The 19769-nt window shown below is 43.4% G+C and overlaps 1 protein-coding gene across 2 annotated transcripts in view; it reads left to right on the top strand.

Annotated features, from left to right (window-relative positions):
* CRIM1 (cysteine rich transmembrane BMP regulator 1) overlaps positions 1–19769 on the top strand; it is a 189012-nt gene that overhangs the window by 68495 nt on the left and 100748 nt on the right. For both annotated transcript variants that reach the window (XM_042933264.1, XM_042933263.1), the window contains exons 3-4: positions 17626–17868; positions 18910–19030. In XM_042933264.1, the coding sequence (XP_042789198.1) occupies positions 17626–17868; positions 18910–19030 (364 nt within the window). The remainder of the gene's footprint in view (positions 1–17625; positions 17869–18909; positions 19031–19769) is intronic.

Below are 19769 nucleotides of genomic sequence, written 5' to 3'. Positions count from 1 at the left end.
GATAGATAGGCAGACAGGAAAAGGTAGAAACATTAAGAGTAGTAAGGGAATATTATTACTGAGAGATGTAATAGTTCACTGGCTGCCAACTGTGTTGTAGGCATTATGCTAGGTATTAGAGAAACAAAGAAGCACCAGACTCTAGCCCAACCTTCATGGAAGGCACACTTGGTCATGGAATGCCAAAATGTAAGTAATTAGTGATGCAGTGTGAACATTTTTATAAAATTGATACATTGGGGCACCTGGGTGGCTCAGTCGGTTAAACTTGCAAAGAATTCTTGGTCTCCGCTCAGGTCACGATCTCACGGTCTCATGAGTTCAAGCCCCGTGTCGGGCTCTGCACTGGCAGCACAGAGCCTGCTTGGGATTCTCTCCCTCTGTCTCTGCCCCTCCTCCGCTCACGCTGTCTTTGTCTCTCTCAAAATAAATAAATAAACTTAAAAAAATATTTTTTTTAAATTAAAAAAAAAGATGTATGCATGAAGTCTGTAACAGTAGACTAAAGGAAGGAGTCAGACTTGTGGCGGAGACCGAGGGGAAAGGGTATTTCGCCGAGGGAGGTGACGTTGAACACAGCCAGAACGCTCTTAGAGGACAAAGACCATACGTTTCGAACTTTGTGTCTCCGGATTCCTAGGAAAGTGTCAGGAGGTAATGAGTGCTCAGGAAATGTTGGACAGATAGATGGTGGCAGTGTGGCCAGCTAGGTATATGTGGCAAAAGAGAATTGGAGGAAATGCTTCTCCCTCCCCACCTCTACCCCTCCCCATTGAAAGCGTGGAGGCAAGTAGGGACGCAGTGTGCTCTTCAGAGGTAGCACTGTGGGTGTGTCATTGAAAAGTGGCTTGTTGGGAGTGTGACTGCCATGCTGCATCACACATCACTCTCCTTTCACTTGGACCCATATCCCCTGCCAGGAGTAGTCCCTGCTCCCCATCTCCTCACTACACCTGCTTTAAATCCTACCCACATTTCAAGACCTTGATAAGGACAACAATCTTCCGTGAAGCTTTCCCAGCAACTGCCTTGCAGGTACCCTCTCCTTTCTCTGTATTGGTCTCCGATTTCTTATTTTGAAAAGACCCTCAGAAATCCTCTGCTAACCTTCCCTTTGATAAAGAGGAATTGGAAGCTCAAAGGGTTAAAGAATTGTATGGTTCACACAAGCAGTTAGACTGAGTCTACCCCAGAGCCTGATCCTTGTTGATTGGTGCTCCGCTTTCTCCTAAACTCGGTAGTAAGTTTGTGGAGGTGAGGAACTGTGTGTTACACTTAGTATGAAACATTTGTAGATGGAAGAATGGATAGAATACCACTTTGGCTCTCTGACAACAGTAAAGATAATGTGGTTCCCAACTTATAAAACAGTATGTAGACGATTAAACAGAGTAAGGCCTCAACCGTTAGATGTGTTTGTTCAGAAAGAGTACCAGAAGAGCAACTAGGGGACAGTTTTCATGTTAATTTCACCAGGAATGTTGTGAAAGATGGCTGTTAGATTCATTTCTTAAAGCTCACTTGAACAACTCAGTCAGCTTGATATATTTCTGACAGTTTAGATTGTTTATTTCTAAGTTTTGATTAGAAATTAGTCTGTTTTCCAATATAAAAAAATCATTTTCTTAATTTAATAATTTTTGCCTCACAGTGACATAATTAAGGACGGAGATTAGATCCCACAGTGCCCTTGTCATTGCTACATGAGAAAACCTCCTCTGACTCAAAAGGAGGCTTACCAGCGACAAAGCCCGTTGTCCCCAACATCCTCATTGGGGATTTAGAGGAGGTGGAGCCTTCTGCATGCATTCTTAAGTGGGCAGTGGGTAGAAGAGTTAGGTATGAGGTTATTGCTAAACAGGAACAGCCATGATTTATGCAAGATTCATTACACAGAAACCAACACAGTAGACCCTTGTGATTCATTGATTTAACCTTCACATATTCAGTTATTCATGAAACAGTGACCCAGAAGATCCGTGATGTGTAGTAATTTGTCATTTGATCAGGTGTGCTCTGAAGTACCTGTGCAGGAGCAAGTTGTTTAGCTGGTAATAAGCCAACTGCCCAGTTATTTTTAGCTCATTATCACATATGTAAGAAGTCATGCACTGGGCAGAACTTTTTTGTTTCTAAAAGAAAGCCAGGAGGAAGAAGAGTAAAGTGAAGTCCTAGAAAGTAATGGTTCCTTACCAGAAAACAGAAATCTGGGACAAATTAGAAAGCTGGTGTGCTGTATTTGGCAGTAGAGTGAATCCCTGAAATGCTTGGTACAAAAACAAGGAAGAGCAATTCCTAGAAATGCCTCAGCAAGTGTACTGATCAGTGTAATGTTGCACTTTCCGGGGCAACTGTAATCTGTGGCATCATGCACCAATTAGTGTGTACAAAGACCTCAGGAATTACCTCTTGTGGAAAGCCTGAGTCTACTATATTTCCATTCCTCAATCCCCATCTTTTTTTAATGGGAGGCCCGGTAATGATATGTTGACTGAATAGCCTTCTTAGATTACACCATTAATCTTGCAGGTGTTGAGATGTTTCCGATCTCCTGTTGTTTAAGCCTTTTAGATGGGGTAAAACTAGCATAGATCAGTAGCCACTTATATCAAACACTGTTTTTTAAAAAAGTATTTGGCTGATCAAATTCTGTTAGCCTCCTAGGAGGAAATCCTCTTGAATAGGGAAGATAATGAAAAAGTGGTATCTCCAAGGATAACTAGAAATTGGGACAATAGTCACCCTAGATCCGAGAGTTCTGAGACTGGGCAATATGTCAGCGAGTTAGGGTGGCTTCTTAATCTGTTGTTAAAAAATACTTAGAGGGGTGTCTGGGTGGTTCAGTCAGTTAAGTGCATGACTCTTGATTTCGGCTCAGGTCATAATCTTACGGTTTGTGAGATTGAGCCCCATGTCAGACTCTGTGCTGACAATGCAGAGCCTGCTTGGAATTCTCTCTCTCTCTCAAAATAGATAAATATTTTAAAAAATCATTGTCAGGTTCAAAGAAACACTCTATTAAAAAATACTTAGAATAAGTGTACTCTTAATCTTCTTTATCTGTTTCACCCATCCCCCTTCCATCCACTGCCCGTCTGGCAACCAACAGTTCTCTATTTAAGAGTCTGTTTTTTTGTTCATTTTGTTTCTTAACAACAACACCACAAAACGCCTAAGAATAGAAATTCACATACAGCCAACTGATAAGCTCCTGAATCACTAGAGAAAACCTGGGGATTACTGCTTCCTCTAGTTTATACCTGATCTCCTAGGAAGTTCCCTTTCTCCCTTCTGAGGCAAGTTTTTATATTCTCAGTTATAACATGTACAAAGGATAGTATTAACATAAACCCCAAATTGTAAGAAGTGGCTTTTCTGAGCATAAGGATAGCTATGATTTCACAGCAGGAAAATAGTAAGAAGAGGGAGAGAAGATGGGACAAGGAATAGGGAAGGCTGGCTTTCTCATTTGCTGGGCAAGGGATCCACAATGCCTTGAAAAGACAGGGCCAGCAGAAGCCTACGCTCGTCTTGGGACAGAGTCTGAATATCAGAGGTTACACATATCCGTAGGATTTCAGCCATCACCAGCTGCAGGTATCCAGATAAGTCAAGTCTACCACAAAACCAGGGAGAAGAGCAAAGAAACACATGCTTAAAATGTGAGGAAACCGTGGCAGCACGGAGGGATTTTGCAGACAGAAGGGCTTTTCAGAACTTAATTTCTGTGTTACAGACACTATGCCAAGCCGAGATCATGAAAGCAGATTCTCAGCTTCCACATCAGGCTTTTTCCCGTCTTTAATGCTGAGAGATGCTGTGTGGTATTTATTGCCAGTTCCTCTTGTCTTAGAGTTTCTACATTTCTGTGGCTGGGCTTCGTTTTCTGAATGGACTGGGGGAAATTGCCAAGAGGTCTAAACTTCCTGGAGATTGGGTTGTTCCAGAGGAGCCCTGTGGTGTGCCACATGGGAGCTGTCTCCTTCCAGGTCTCCAGTCCCAAGTCCCTTGGTGTGCACGTAGATCCCATCTTGGCAGTCATGCCACCCTCCCGCCCCCAGCATATTTGTTATCCATGTCTCAGAGAACAAGACTCTGCCTGTGTGGATGAGTAGCTTATCAGCACCTAAGTGGTGGACAGCACCACAGCCACCTTATGGCCAGAGGTTGCTCTTCTGACCCTTCTTAGCCACTCCACTTATAAAGGGTTACTTTTGGCTTGGTTTGTATACTTACCTGATTTCATAATAAAGGAGCTTTGTAATCAAAATTTTAAGCTAGATTCTAAGCAATTTTAAGTATTGCAGAAAAGATGAGTAACTGTCAGGGAAAGATGCACACTATGGACCAAAGGACGAGAATGTTAGTATGATAACTGACTGTGTTTCTTGGTGGAAGCAATGTAGAATTCCCCAGGAGACCTGGCTTCTGGCCCTGCCTCACCATTCACTAGCCAGATGACCCTTGAGCAAGTCATTTGGCTTTGCTAGGTAGGCCACCATTTTATCCACTTACATGTAAGAATTTCTGGCTAAGAAAAATTTTCTCCTTTGACAGAGATGTCCTGTATGTAGATAGAACCATTCCCACATTTCTATGCAAGGTCAAGCATTTTATTTCCTCTACTTTCTTATAATTAAGCCTTCAAATCTTCAGTCCACCTTTTTTTCATACCTTAAACAGGAAGGATTAGATTGATTTGTTGAAATTAGAACATTCCAAAAGAAACCTAGCTTTCTGCTTAAAGTTCGTATGCATGGAAAATCTAGGCTCACTGATGACTAGGGTATATATATGCTTGCTTTTTTAAAAACATACAACTTGTTACCATGTCTCTTACATGGCAGTTGATGATCACATATTTTTGGAGTTGATAAATAAATAATAATCTTCCAGGCCTGTTTAACACCTAGACATAGATATTTGGTAAGAAACACCTACCTGTATTGCTTTCTTTGAGTGTTTGTCAAGTGATTCTTCAGAATGTTTTATTTACTTTTATTCTTTAAAGGGCAGTACATGAAACATTTGAGTGACTCAGTCTGTTAAGCGTCCAGCTCTTGATTTCAGTTCAGGGCATGATCTCATGGTCATTGGATCAAGCCCCCATGTTGGGCTCCACAGTGAGCTTGGAGTCTGCTTAGGATTCTCAGTCTCCCTCTCGTTCTGCCCCTTCTCTGCTCATGTATACACAGGCGCGTGCACTCTCTCTCTTAAATAAATAAACTTTAACAAATAAAAAAAAATGGGCAGGATACTTCCATATTAACACAGTTTATTTCCTTAGAAAAACTATCGTAGAGGTTCCTAGTCCCTGCTTCCACGTGTCCATTCTCCTCTTCCGTAAAGTTTTGGCTACCGATATGGCCACCCAGAATAAAGACTGCATTTCCCAGACTTCCTTGCAGGTAGGTGTGGCTGTGTGACTAAGTCCGAGCCAGGTGAAGGGAGCTGAAGGGATAATGCAGCTTCTCACAGTATGCCACTTAGAGCTGTGCCCTCCCCCTTCCACTTTCTTCTCTTCCCACTGGTTGAAAGACTAGATGGACGAGGGCTGTGCAGTATGTATTGAGGAGCAAATAAATGAAAGGAATTTAGGTCCCTAGTGACTTTGTGTAGAGTCTAGTCCCCATCACACATTAAGTTAAAATTAAATTTCATAACACTCTGATTCCAAATTATCACAAATTCCCAATTATTAGAGGGTGAATTTGTGAGAGTTCGTTCATCATATACTAACTACTTTGCCCCCTTTAATTCATTCTGGTTAGACTGATTTATGGTGTCATTATGTCCTTTGCTGCATTTGAAAATATTTGGAAGTATGCTATACCCCTGAAATGTGGGAGCAGCCCCAGCTGTTCACTGGCAACAGCCCTGACCTCTCCATGCAAATCTAATATAGTGGTCTGAATGTGCGCCTGTTCTCTCCAGGAGCTCCTCTCTGAATTTTATCTCAGGTCTGAGATGGTAGCTCCCTGTGGGCTGCTATTTAGTGTAGAAGAGGACGAGTTTAGGCCTGTCAGGTCATCAGGCACGTTACTGTCCTTTTACATCGAACACCAGCTTTAGTACATTATCTACAGAGAGAGAGAAGCAGCTTTGCCTGGGAGGAGGAGAGATGATGATAGAGCTTACGAGAGTTAGAAATTTTCAAGTAGACATGGTTTAAAGCAGCAGTTCTCAAATCATGGTGCCTGGACAGCAGCATCAGTAACCTGTGAATCTGTTAGCAATGCATGTTCTGAGGCTTCAACCCAGACCAACTAAATCAGCAACTCTGGAAGCGAGGTTCACAGTCCATGCTTTAAAAAGCCGTCTAACACACTCACGTGAGAACCACTTCAAAAGAATTTTGGAAAGCCTGAGAGCGGTAGTTACAAGGGCCATTTCCCGATGGGAGTAAGAAGTCTAGAAGAACTTTGGCTAGAGGAAAACGACCAGGTGGGGAATGAATTGAAGAAGCACATTCTTCAGAGAGAGGAGTGAGAGTAAGCTGGGGTTTGCATCATGCTCCTGAGAAGGGTCTAAATACTATACTGCTGTGTTTGGTACCTGGAGCCCCTCTGGCCTCTGCTTCTTGGTTCAGGCGTTTCATCAGCCAGATGTGCAGAATTGCCTTTGTGTCACTGCAATTCTTAAATCGCTGGTATTTTGGGGTGGAAAAGGTGCTATAAACCCACACTATGATGAATAAGGATAGCGCTTCAACCACCTACCTGGCAGGTGGGCAGGTTGAACCTCACCTTGCTCTGGAGGAGGGTTTTGAGCCAGGAGCCAAACCCTTTAATGGCTATGAAGGGGGGAGGGGGGAAGTAGAATTTCCATGTAAGGGCTACCAAGAATATAAGCTATTTAATAAATTATTTTTTGAATGCCTTTTCCATTTTGGTAGTTGAAGTTTGAAAAATGTTTGGAGTACTATAATTATCATTTCTGGGAAAAAATACACATCGCAGTATTTTTGTTTTTGCTGCAGGTCAAGTTGTCGTTCCGGATGGAAAGTAAACACGTCCCTTTGCTCAGCTGCAGCTCACATATTTGTAGTCTCTGGGTGCCCTCTTGGCGGTCGTGGTAGATGAGGGTTTACGCCACGGGTACACAAAGAATACAAAGACGGCATAGAAACGTGGGGCCCTTTCAGGGGCTTGGCCCAGCACAAGGCTGATTAGGAAGTAATGGTCAGGAGGGTGGAGAGGCCTTCAGAGGAAGAGTTGTAGGAAGGGAGTGAGGCTGTTCTGAGAGACGCTGACCGCCAGAGGTGGTCTGCAAGGAAGAAGCACTTTCTTACTGGGGAGGGCCTTTAATGGTGTAGGTATAAATGTCAGGAGGCCTCTGTGTGTCTGTTTTGGGGAGGCAGTCTTTAACATTATATTCCATCTTGTCAGTTTGCTAACTTTGTGAGCCAGTCCCATCAGCACATCTTGAATGCAGAAATAGCTAGGGAAGAATCTCCAGGGAAAACTACCTCTATAAGGCAGCTTCCTTCCTGCTCTCCAGACAGAGCAGAGACTGTTCTCTCAAAAAAGTGGCCTTTTTTTTTTTTTTTTTTTTTTTTTTAAGAAATCAATAAAGAAAGTAGTGGAAGTTGACAGAGAAGCAGCACTTGAGTCAAACTTCTAGCATGCTAAGATGACTCTGTAGGGGGCACGCTAAGAGTTGTGTGTATGTGGGGATATATGGTGTGTGTATGTGTTTCATAATCAGCTTCACCTTTGTCAATAATAGCAGACATTTAATGATCACATCTGTGTCCTAGGCGTTGTGTTGAGCATTAGGTTTAAAACAGAGAGGAGGAGTGAGCTAATATTAGCGCCTAGGATAATGCTCTGCGTGTGTATATGTATGTGTTGATGTACGTGTGCACATATGTGTTTAATATGAAGTATTCTTTTATATTTATATAGCTTTTATAAATATTATATATTTATACAATAGGAGCGAATGCATACATTTTGTTTTCATCTCCAAAACAGTCTTGTAGGGTAAGCATTTTGATGCCCCATTTAACACATGAGTATACTGTACTGAGTATTGTTAAGTTAGTCTGACTCAAAGCCTAGACTTTTTGTAATAATTGATGATGGTGATAAGAGCTCTTCTCCTCTGGACACTTGGATGCGCCAGGCAAAGGGCTGCTTGCAATATATATTACCTCGCTTAACTCTTACAACAACCCCGAGGAAACTTGGACACAGAGAAGTGTCAGGAAACGTGTCCAAGATCACACAGATAGTTTCAGAGGAGCCAAGATTTGAACGTACTTTTTTCTGGCTCTCAAATCTTGGTAGTAAGCCAGTAGGTATACTGACTCCCATGTATGCAAGAGAGAGAGAAAAGTAGCTAAAAAGAAGCCTCTGTTAAATGACGAGCCACTGGTACAAACAAGTATTTTGTCTTAAGTAAAACAGATATAAAAAAAGGAGGAAGAGAAAGAAGAAATAAATGGCCAAGATAATTTTTTCAAAAATCTACTTCCATATTTTTAGCCACACGGTTTTTGTGTCCCCCATCCCCCCGCCCCCGCCGGAATGTGCAAACCCTCATGAGAACTACCAGTTGAACAGCTAAATAGCCCGCTGTTGTTCCTTTGCGGCTGCTGTTGTCAGCAAAGACTGAACAACAGCAGCGTCCTGCGGTGCCTTCTGCCCGTCCTTTTTCCATGCTGGTCTGCGCCCTCCTTATTCTTGATCTATCATTTTAATCACATAAGTACAGTCGCTTTCAGGAACTTCTGAGGACCTCCGATCAGCACATAGTATTCTTTGGAGTCCTCAAGACTTTTGAAATCCATATACCACCTCTGGGACTCGGGATTTTATTGACAGAATTGCTGACAGTGTCCTTGGTTTTCTGTTCCTTCCTTCTTTTCGTAAGATCTCATTTCTTCCACTGTACTTCTAAAACTCTACGTGGTTAACAAATACTGGGGTTTTAAAAGGAGGACTGGCTCCTCCTCTAATTCAGCAGTTACTGCTGGTCCTCCCGGAGGCCCTGCTTGCAGAGGACGGGCTCACAGAAGGCCTGGCTAAAGGATGTCCACAGAGACACCCACACGGCCAGCCCCCCATTTCCAGATGCGCCGCACCTTTCAAGTCCGGATCCTGATTTCACAAAAAGAGAGCCTGGTTTTGCAGCATCCCCTTCCTCAGTGGAGGAAAACTTGAAGTGCAGAAAGCAACCCATCCAATGTGGATCACTCAGCAAAACAGAGGCTTTGTTTGTATTCTGTAATGGACGTTGCCTTCCGCTTCAACACCACCCTGGGGAGTTCTTCATTTCTAAGGTTTATGCCTCTGTGACATTTTCAAACTGTTACGAAGATTCCTCTTAAGATGTTGCTGAACTGATTGCACAAATGTAGTTAATTTAAGTTCTCCCCATTAGTCATTTTCCCATTCTCTAGTAATTTTCCTTCCTTTTCTGGGAGCTTGTGTTTACGGCAAAAAAGGGAACCAGGTACTCAGAGAAGTTTGTTAGGCAAAATCAGTCTTTTTGAAAGAAATCTTCCATTTTCTTTGTACACTTATCCAAACCATCCTCTGAGGCTTTATTTTATTGCCGGGTTTTTAAAAATAAAATCCTTGTTACATTTTGCAAGTTTGTTACTGTGTACAGATATCTAAATTTAATTATATGAATGGCAAATCCCTCTGGGAGTAAATTGAATACGTGTTCGTGGTGTGAACTAACGGATGGAGAAATTAAACGTCCCTGGACTCAAAATTCTAATAAACTTTGGTAAACTGTGATTTAACCTTCAGTAGGATGTACGTAGGCCACATTTCGGATCTGACTCTCCCACTCCCTACCCTCTACCCCTCTCTCAGCTATTTTCATGCCTCCCAGGGAGCTCTGACCTCTTCCAAGAAGACTCTAGAGAACTCGTTGATTCGGAGTTCCTGAGAATTAAAGCGGGTGTATTCTTGAGCTTCTAGATTGTTCAAGCTCCCCAGCGGTTCTCGCATGCAGCCAGGGTTGAGAATCATTATTCCAGCCCTTTGGTTCTCATACCACCGCGTGCATGAGAATTCCATGGAGGGTTTGTTCAGCGAGATTGCTGGGCCGCACTCCCAGTTTCTAATTCTGTAGGCCTGATATGGGGCCTTAGAATTTGCATTTCTAGCATATTCCCAGGAGATGATGAAGCGCTTGTCCATGGCCCACTGTTTGAGAACCATACTCAAGACCACTGAATCACCTGGAGATCTTGCTGAAGTGCAGATTCAGTAGGTCTGGTCTGTACAGGTGTCTGAGTCTGTACAGCCCTAACAAGCTCCCAAGTGATGCCGATGCTGGTGGTTCAGGGAGGCCACCCTTTGAGTAGCAGAGCTCTAATGTAAAGCGTTATTTTCAATCCAATGCAGTAATATCCTACATTGAAAAGATGTGTGGGCCGGGAGAGTCCTAGAGGTACCATGGGGCTCAGCATCTGGTTTGGACCATTTGGGGCAGGCAGAGATCTGGAGGGCTCAGTGCTTCTTTGGCATCTGGCCAGCTGCCGTTTGACAGGATGTTTGAATATGCCCTTCGCAAAGCTCTGTTGTCAGTAAGGAACTTCACTGTAAAGATTCCTGGTTTGCTTGGAGGAGTAACACAGTAATTCTCAGTTCTAATCACACAATAGAATCACCCAGGGAGCTATTAAAATAAATATTAATTCCCAGGCTTCTCCCCCAGAAATTCTGATTTAATTGATTTAAGGTGGCATCTAGACAGTGGTACTCTTTTTTTTTTTTCCTTTTTCATCCGAAGTACAGATTTTATTATCTACAAAGAGACATTTGCATTTCTGGAAAATTTTCACTAAATGCCAATAAATTAATCTTTAATTTAGGGAATTTCAGGCATCAGTTGGAAGGGTATTTTGGTGCAGAAAAAAATTTTTTCATTATTCTTTATTTTTTTTCTTAGGAGATTGAAGTTCATTTTATTTCCTTAGAAATTAAAGCACTGAATGTTTCCATGCATATGTATGATGTGATAAAGTATGCAGGAACTCCAGAGGCCTTATCACCTGGGTGATTTTTATTTGCTTATTTTTTATAGGATTTTTCTTTGAGATATATATATATATATATTTTTTTTTCTTAATAGAATTTATTGTCAAGTCGGCTAATATACAGTGTGTCAAGTGTGCTCTTGGTTTTGGGGTAGATTTCCGTGGTTCATTGCTTACATACAACACCCAGCCCTCATTCCAACAAGTGCCCTTCTCAATGCCCATCACCCATTTTCCCTTCTCCCTCACCCCCATCATCAACCCTCAGATTGTTTTCTGTGTTTAAGAGTCTCTTATGGTTTGCCTCCCTCCCTCTCTAGACAGTGGTAGTCTTAAAAGCTTGGTAAGTGATTGTAATGGACAGCCAGCATGAGAAGCACTAAAGTATCTTATGTTGCAGCTTTACAGATCATTTCATTTTTTTTCTTTATATCTGGCTAATTTATATTCTGGGATGCAAACTAACTTTATTAGGTAATGAAAACAATGTAGTATGGCACTTCCAACAAACTGCCAAGAGAAGGGCATATGTAGATGCCCTCACTGTTAAATCCTAAATTCAGAGTAAAAGAAAGTGCTGGGAAAGTACAGCTGGTGTTTCCGAACAAGCCGAAATATGAAATATTTCTGGGACTGTATCAACAAGCCTAATTTTTTCCCCTCAGGGTTATGATTGTGTGGAACGAGTCTTCACCGCGAAGCTTGCCAAAAAAGGTTATGATAAAATCGTGGAATGTGAATGAAGAGAATTCACAGTGTAACTTTAAAGGAGTCAGTCTCTAAATTTAAAAATATAGGGATGACGTGGCTTACGTTTGTAATAGAAGTTTTCAGAACAAAATAATACTGGATAAAAAAACAAACCAAAACAAAACCTCTACCTTTTACCATGTGATGTCTGTAGGAGCAAATGAGTTTGGGAGGCTGGCCAGCCAGAAAGTGTTGAGGACAGTACCAAAGACCCTGCACCTCTTTCTTTATCTTTGCCAGTTAATTTTGCATTCTGTGTGTGAGTGAAACCGTAGCCATTGACGAAATATACAAATACCAGGAAAGCCAATGTGGAAAGTTCAAGTTCCTTTTGCTTTTGGTATTGTGGACCAGTGAGAAGATCGTCGGCTTTGGAAGCTGTGCCACTTGCTTTGTGACCTTAGCCAAGTTTCTTAACCTCTCTGTGCCTAGTTCCTCATCTACCAAGTAGAAAGGAAAATGTCCTCTTTTCCCAATGGAGGAGAAAAGGAGAGGCATGGTGCGTTATGCATAGAAGGTACCCCACTGATAAAGATTGCCTTCATTTCCCTAGCACAGTCGTGAGAACTGAATCCTTAATGGGAAACAGTATATGTCAAAATATTTTTCTTGTAAGTCTTTATTGGTATTTTCTAGCTGGGAGTTACACGAGTTTAGATTTCTTCTTCATAACTGTGAGGTATACTTTTCTTTTTGGAGGGTAGGCTTGCTCTTCCTTAGCACCTTCATCCTTGCTGGTCCCTCCATCTGAGACATCCTGCCCTGCTGTTTGCGTGCCTTCTCCTATCGTTCATTCAGGTCTCTGTGCAGGTGCCCTCACCCAGCGGGTACACCCACGTTGCTGATTCTACTTCAGGGCATTTGTCGCCCCCCAGGCACCATGGTGTGTAGCTCTTTGTTTATTGTCTCACTCCAGAATTCTGAATCCAGGAGGGCAAGGACTTTGTTTTATTCCTTTTATGCTCTAAATTCTGTGCCCAGAACCTCCGGCACATGGAAGTCGTTCAGTAAGTGTTTGTCGGATGAATCAGAGAAGGATTAGAGAAGATTTCTCCGACTTCACCTCACCTATACCACCTCAAGTGGCATAGCCTCCAAAACCAGATCTCCTCTCATGAGGAGATTTGCCTGCCAGGACGGACAGGTGGCCCCTGTGATGGCTTCAGTAATGCCACAGCTACTCTAGGACTTGAGATTATAAGGGAGGGGGGACTACCAGAGTGAGGTGGAAGTCCCAGAATCTTCCCCTCTTTGCTCCCTGCTCCACCTGCTAAATTCTGTGATATCAAGTCCAGTCCACACCTGGGGGTCTCTTGAAACGTCTCTGTGGTTGGAACTCCCGAGGATTGTGTCTCATGACCGTGTGCTGCCTGTGTGCATTTGTGTTGTGTGTGAGAATCAGGATAGATTTCAGGAAAATGACTGAGCACCCAGCAGCGTTGATTTTGTAGTTAGTTACTGGTCTAAATTTCAGTAGTCCATTTCATGCTGCCTGTTTTCCATTAACAAGTGTGCAGCATTTTAAGTGACCATCTCCAGAGATTTTGAAAGAGGAAGAAAGTTTTCATGTCAGATGTGTGAGACTCTGCAGAAAATCAGATATAGTGAGAATCTGGCAATATCATTTTCTCTTCTCTTTTTTCCCTTCTCATCTAGTAGTTTTCGTTTCAGCTTTGGTTTTATTTAAATCTGTGTTTAAGTAGAAAACTCTCGAGTGCAATTGCTACTTGTAGATCATGATTGCACTTTCCCTGTTGACATAGGAACCTGGAGAAAATCTACAACTGGCCAGCATGTGGTCACACGGGTTAAAGTGACTTAGATTGAGACGCACTTTTCATTATTGTAAAATCGTTCTAATACTGGGTGACCCTGTCAATATTTTAAGGGCTAACCTCTTACAAGAAGATAATTAATATGATGAAAGAAGCTTATTTTCTCTCCATAACCTCCTCTGTTACAAGTGATTCTGTCACTTTAATCTTTCTGTATCTGGGGCAGTTTTTGTTCTTTTTTTTTTTTTTTTAAGATGCCAGTTGCAAAGTGTTGCCAAGGCAACCAGACTGAAACCTTGTTAATTAACTTAACTATTATATATAGATTTGTTAGACACTGTAGGGAAAGAGTCAGAAGAGGCTTCTTTTCAAATGGATGAAATTTAAAATTCAGAGGTAATATCAGAAAAACCTTCTAAATGAATGGGAAATACAGGTGTGGCTATAGTTTTCTCCTTATTTTTTTCATGGAAGAGAGATGGAATGGAGACGTAGATGAATAAATGAAATCTCTTAGAAGAATTAATTTAGAAATGGGCTGGAAAAGAAAGTATCAGAAAGACACTTCCTGATACCATGGTAACCATGGTCGGGTACCCAGGTGATGACTGATTGGAGGAAGGTGCTAGTGAGTAAGGGTACTGGATAATCCATCAAGACCTGAATAGAGGGTTAAAAGAAGAGAAAAGCTAAGAATGTTAGCAATTACAAGATGAAAAGAAAGATACAAATCTTAGAAATCTAGATTCTTTAAAAGCATCATTTTACAACTTGCCAAGTCAGTATCATAGGCTTGAATCTTATGCCTACCAGTCATGGAGTTAAGAACACAAGCTTAAAAAATTAAAAAACTGATAGCAATACAAGAAGTTGCTGGTTCATAGTGGACGATTTTAATAGATCCTTCTTGGAAATTAGTTAAAAAATGTGAGCTAGAGGGGCGCCTGGGTGGCGCAGTCGGTTAAGCGTCCGACTTCAGCCAGGTCACGATCTTGCGGTCCGTGAGTCTGTGAGTTCGAGCCCCGCGTCAGGCTCTGGGCTGATGGCTCGGAGCCTGGAGCCTGTTTCCGATTCTGTGTCTCCCTCTCTCTCTGCCCATCCCCCGCTCATGCTGTGTCTCTCTCTGTCCCAAAAATAAATAAAAAAAAAAAAAAAAAAAAAATGTGAGCTAGAAGTGGTCTGAATGTCATAATTAAGCCTGATTGGATAGATTTGCAAGTTTACATCTAGTAAAGAGAAAATACATGTTTTTTTTCAAATAGCCATGTATTTTAAAGATGACCTTAGGCCATATTTATACACATATTTGCCAACTCTCTCTCTCTCTCTCTCTTTCTCTCTTTCTCTCTTTCTCTCTTTCTCTCTGTCTCTGTCTCTCAAGAAATGAACAGAAGTAGAAAATAGTACCGAAGTAGTACAGCCTACATTCTCTGGCAAGAGAATAAAACAATACAGTTAATCTAAGAAAACAATGATGATTTTAAATCTGCTAATTGATTATATAATAAATTACAGGGAAAGCCAATATGGTCATCTTGAGAAAAGTTGAAAAAGTACTTAATAAGATTTAAAAACCCTCATTTTTAACATTCCTAAATCCCTTTGGATAGTGGTTCAAACAGTGTCTGTGATAACCTACATTTTGTATTACAAAGGCATTTGTATTACAAGGGCAGTTCTTTTTTTTTTTTTTTTTTTTTTTTTTTAAGTTTATTTATTTTGAGAGAGAGCAGGGGAGGGGCAGAGAGAAAGGAGAGAGAGAGAATCCCAAGCAGGCTCTGCACTGTCAATGCAGAACCTGACGTTGGGCTCAAACCCACAAACTGTGAGATCATGATCTGAACCAAAGTCAAGAGTTGGACGACTGAGCCACCCAGGTGCCCCACAAAGGCAGTTTCTCAGAAGTAAATAAATCTCTCAAGGCTTGAACTGCAAAGCACATAAGTAGGTGACAACATTGAGACTGTGAAGCATAAAGAGCAGAATAACCAGGAAGATCTAATATGTTGGGTTATAATGAAAGCGTGTTTTATTGAAGCATATATTTGGAAAGTCTGATTGTATGTACCAAGTATTTCTCAGGAGAAGAATGGAATAGAATGTGACACAGAATAAGTTCATCGCAGCACATTAACAGGAGGAATGAAGTGTTATTGCAGTTAAAGTCACAGAGCTCGTGGTATGATTGGACACAGTGTGTTTGTGTTTGCCTGAGAAGTCATCCACAGGACGTACTTAATCAACTCCATCTCCATCAATCCCCATGCTGTCAGGATTCACTTTCTCCTCCCAGCTTAATGATTTGTTTTGTCCACACTGATGGGTAGTCAAGACTGGAGTTCCTCTTGTGTTCTCTTCTCCGGGCAGTTGCTTGGGGTTACCATAGGAAAATAGGATATATGCATTCTCCATCAGCCTACTGCAGCCACACTGGCCTCCCCACCCCTCCTGGGACATTCAGGATGGTATTAGCTCTTCCTGCCACTGGAATGCTCTTCTCCTAGATATCTCCATGGCCCGCTCTCTCCCTCCTTTAAGTCTTGGTTCAAACATTGGTTTCTCAGTGATGCCTGTTCTGACCAGATTATAACCGCCGCCCCCCCAATCACTCTGATTCCCCCTTGCTCTGTTCCATTTTTTTCTCCATAGCACTTAGCACCCTCCACTACGACACACTTTGCTTATTTATGATGTTTAGTGTTTATTTTTTGTCACCCTCTGCTGTGCTGTAAACTATATGAGGGCAGGAATCTATGCCTGTTCTCCTTACAGCTCAGCTCAAGCTGCTAGAACAGCAGGTGCTCTGTAAATATTTTTTAATGAATTTACTACACCTGTGAGTAGGAAGGCTCTTTCATCGGGCATTATGATTAAACAGGAAGTAGCCAAGGAAGATGGTCAGTGAAATGAAAGATACAGCCATCAAGGTAGGAGTGACCTGAGGAGCACTTGGTTTTGGAAATAGAGCTGCTTGTGTAACACGAAGAGATGAACGATCTGGAAGTGAGGACACCTGGATTCTTGTTTTACTTTTACCGCTGACCACATGTGCATCAGTTGAACTTAATTTTTAGTTGAGAAGACTAAACTAGGTGACCTGGATCTGACCGTGCTTTGTGATTCTGGATGGGTTTTACTGTAGAAAACACGGAGCTAATGATAATGTACCCCAATACCACATGGCATCATTTTCACCCAACATTTTCTGAATTCCGTCCCCCCTCCATCCCCCCTTCCTCCCCTCGCCCAAGAGATCACGGGGCTATGATGATGTGCCTTGGGTTTGTTTCAGCCTTTTCCTGAAGGACATAATGTTGGTGTAGGTTTCTTAAAAGTTTAAACCCAGAGACTCAGCTGTGGACTGGGGTTCCAGAAGCTAGGGCTTTGTTCGATTTAGTTTTCTTTTCTTTTAAAATGGAGGCACAGCAGTGGTCAGTACATAATGCCTGAAGAAGGAGAGAGGGGCATTTGATCTCTGCTGGAGATAGACACGCCGGATGGTGTTTAGGGAAATTACATGGCAGTTTAGCTCCTTCTCCATCTTGTGAAGGTTCCATGTCATAGAATCCTATGGTCTTAAATAAGTTCATCTCTTCAAAATTCAGGGCTCAGAGAGAGAGTTCTTTCATGTTGATAATCACATACCTTTGTGTCCAGTCCCTGAAGTAGCCAGGATTTGTTTGTGGGTCTATTTTGGGGTTTTAAACATATGCTGTTTTCGAAGAGCAGGCCTTAAAACTCCTTTTAAGTTCAAAGGTCTTTCGGTCAGTAAGTGATGAAGTCCTCTTCCCAGATCGTGCACCCCACGTAAGCACCTTCCCGTGCCACTGTTGATTTTGGTTGGCACATGGAACGTGGATTTTTCAGCACAAGTGAGCAGGGAGGTGGAGAAGGCCACCATGCTCCCCCTGCCGTGTCATGAGCAGATCTCAGGGGAGATTTTCATGGCCGGCTGAGCGGAGTGTGACAGTTTCACTGGTTTCTTTCTCTCCCCTCCTCTTCGGTCCATGAATAGATCCTCAGGACTGCCCCTGAGTCTGACAACAGTGCCCCACACTGCCCCCCGGGCACGTGCTAAATTCTTTCTCTCCCATTTAGAAGAGAAGCCAGATTGCTCCAAGGCCCGCTGTGAAGTCCAGTTCTCTCCACGTTGTCCTGAAGATTCCGTTCTGATCGAGGGCTATGCTCCCCCCGGGGAGTGCTGCCCCTTACCCAGCCGCTGCGTGTGCGACCCTGCGGGCTGTCTGCGCAAAGTCTGCCAGCCGGGATACCTGAACATACTAGTGTCCAAGGCCTCAGGGAAGCCGGGAGAGTGTTGTGACCTGTATGAGTGCAAACCAGGTACGCGCGGGCGTCGCATCGGCGGCCTCGCTTCTCTGCAGCCCAGGGTCGCAGGCCCCTCTGCTGCCACCGCTGCCGGCCTCCCGGGGAAGATGGGCTTTGTTGCCAGCAACCTGCACGCCTGCCACTCTCACTGCTGACCTCCTAGTCAGAGGGGCAGGGTGACAACTCGCTGGTGCACACGCACCTGCCGATAGGGACCATCTTTTTTCTTCTCTTTTCCTTCAAAGTCTGCTTGACGCGGGAAGTGGGGTGAGAATTTATGATGCTGTAGCTCTGTGCTCCGTTCCCCCAGAGAAGAAGGTCAGAGCCTTCCTTGGTAGACCTATCGCTTTATCACCTTTAAAAACAGCCATCATATGTAAACAGAAAGATGCATATGTAAATATGCATCCAACCACCAGATGCGTTAGAACGAAAATCTCAGCCCTAGTCTTTCTCCTTGCCGGTTCCCTGCCATCCGTCTGCTGGCTTTAGAGCATGTGCTAGGTCTCAGACTGTTTGCTCACCTTCTTTGCTGCATTTGATTTGTTGTCCTGTCCCAGCTACTTATTGCTTCGCAGTATTTCTAACATCCTTGTTCTTGTGCATTTCTAATACACTCTGTGAACAGGTCTAAACTATAGTGATTTCTTCTTTGCAAGTCTCTAACCATTGGTCAGACTTTTTTTTTTTTTTTTTTTTTTTGGTCTTAACTGCTGGATAAAAGCCTCAAGCAAAACAATCCCTTGTCCATCTCTTGCAGTGTTGTGCCAGAAACGCGTCTGGCTGACCCTCACCACCCACATAACCAGCGCTGGCTTCCCTCTCTCTCTGTGTCTTCATCCTAACTCTTAGAGGTCTTATCCCCTGCTTTCCTGGCGCAGATACGGGCCCTACTGCCACTCTCTAACGTGGACCGAAATGAAAATGTCAGTGCGTCGAGAGGGTTCTGGGGAACAAGGAAACCGCACACATTTGTGAAGAGCCAGTGTTTCGTTTCGGGGACTCCCAGTGCAAGTAAACATAACAGTAAATGGTGCCTCTGTTTGCCCCTTCCAGTTTTCAGCGTGGACTGCAGCACCGTGGAGTGCCCCTCCGTGCAGCAGGCCGTGTGCCCTCTGGACAGCTACGAAACTCAAGTCAGACTCACGGCGGACGGTTGCTGCACCCTGCCGACAAGGTTGGTCCGTCATCAGTTTGTCAGCTCTTCTCCGCTGTCTCGTGTGTTAGCATCACTGAAGGCACAGTTTCAGGCACGCACTCTGCTCTCCCCAGGTTATCAGGGAAACCTAACACGCTCCTGTTTCTGAGGAGAAATCCTGACTATTCCTGTGACTTGATATTTACACGTCTCATTCCTTGGGTCAAAGCCAGATGTCATCAGGTTAAGTCACTAACCCTTACAGGTTCTTCCCTTCCGGGTGCCTGTGCACTTTGGCAGGTTGGGAACTGCATGGGCATATGGGTCCCTCAGCACGCAGCCAGGGAAGCAGCGGGGTGTTGATCAGAGTGGGCACGTCACTTGACCCTCCACAGTGAGTCTTCCCGGTTCTTAACCGCTGTGTCCAATGGGATGAAACACAGCAGGCCTCATGGAGCTGCTCCCACGGAATCCTTTACGTTTGCCATCACGCATCGACCCGGACCTGCTAATTGCTGAGGCAGAGAGGAGTCTAAATTCTGCTGATGCTTTTCTGGAGGAACAAGCCAGCCCTCTTTGCCTTGATGGGGAAAAAAATTCCTGTCATTTTAGTCATAGTAGCAGGACATCCACTTAGCCCTCCAGGACCAGGCTCACTCCAGAACTTGAGGGTCTCCAGGTTGGGTCCTAGACAGTCTTCAGAGAACCACCGTGGAGCCGGCCCTTCGTACCTGACTTTGGGGGAGACCGTGCTTGGAAACATGGGGTTTCTGTTCCG

This window comes from Panthera leo, chromosome A3 (assembly GCF_018350215.1).
Source record: "Panthera leo isolate Ple1 chromosome A3, P.leo_Ple1_pat1.1, whole genome shotgun sequence".
NCBI classification, from domain to species: domain Eukaryota; kingdom Metazoa; phylum Chordata; class Mammalia; order Carnivora; family Felidae; genus Panthera; species Panthera leo.
The sequence above is the reverse complement of the archived record's forward strand: the minus strand, read 5'-3'. Positions and strand labels throughout refer to the sequence as shown.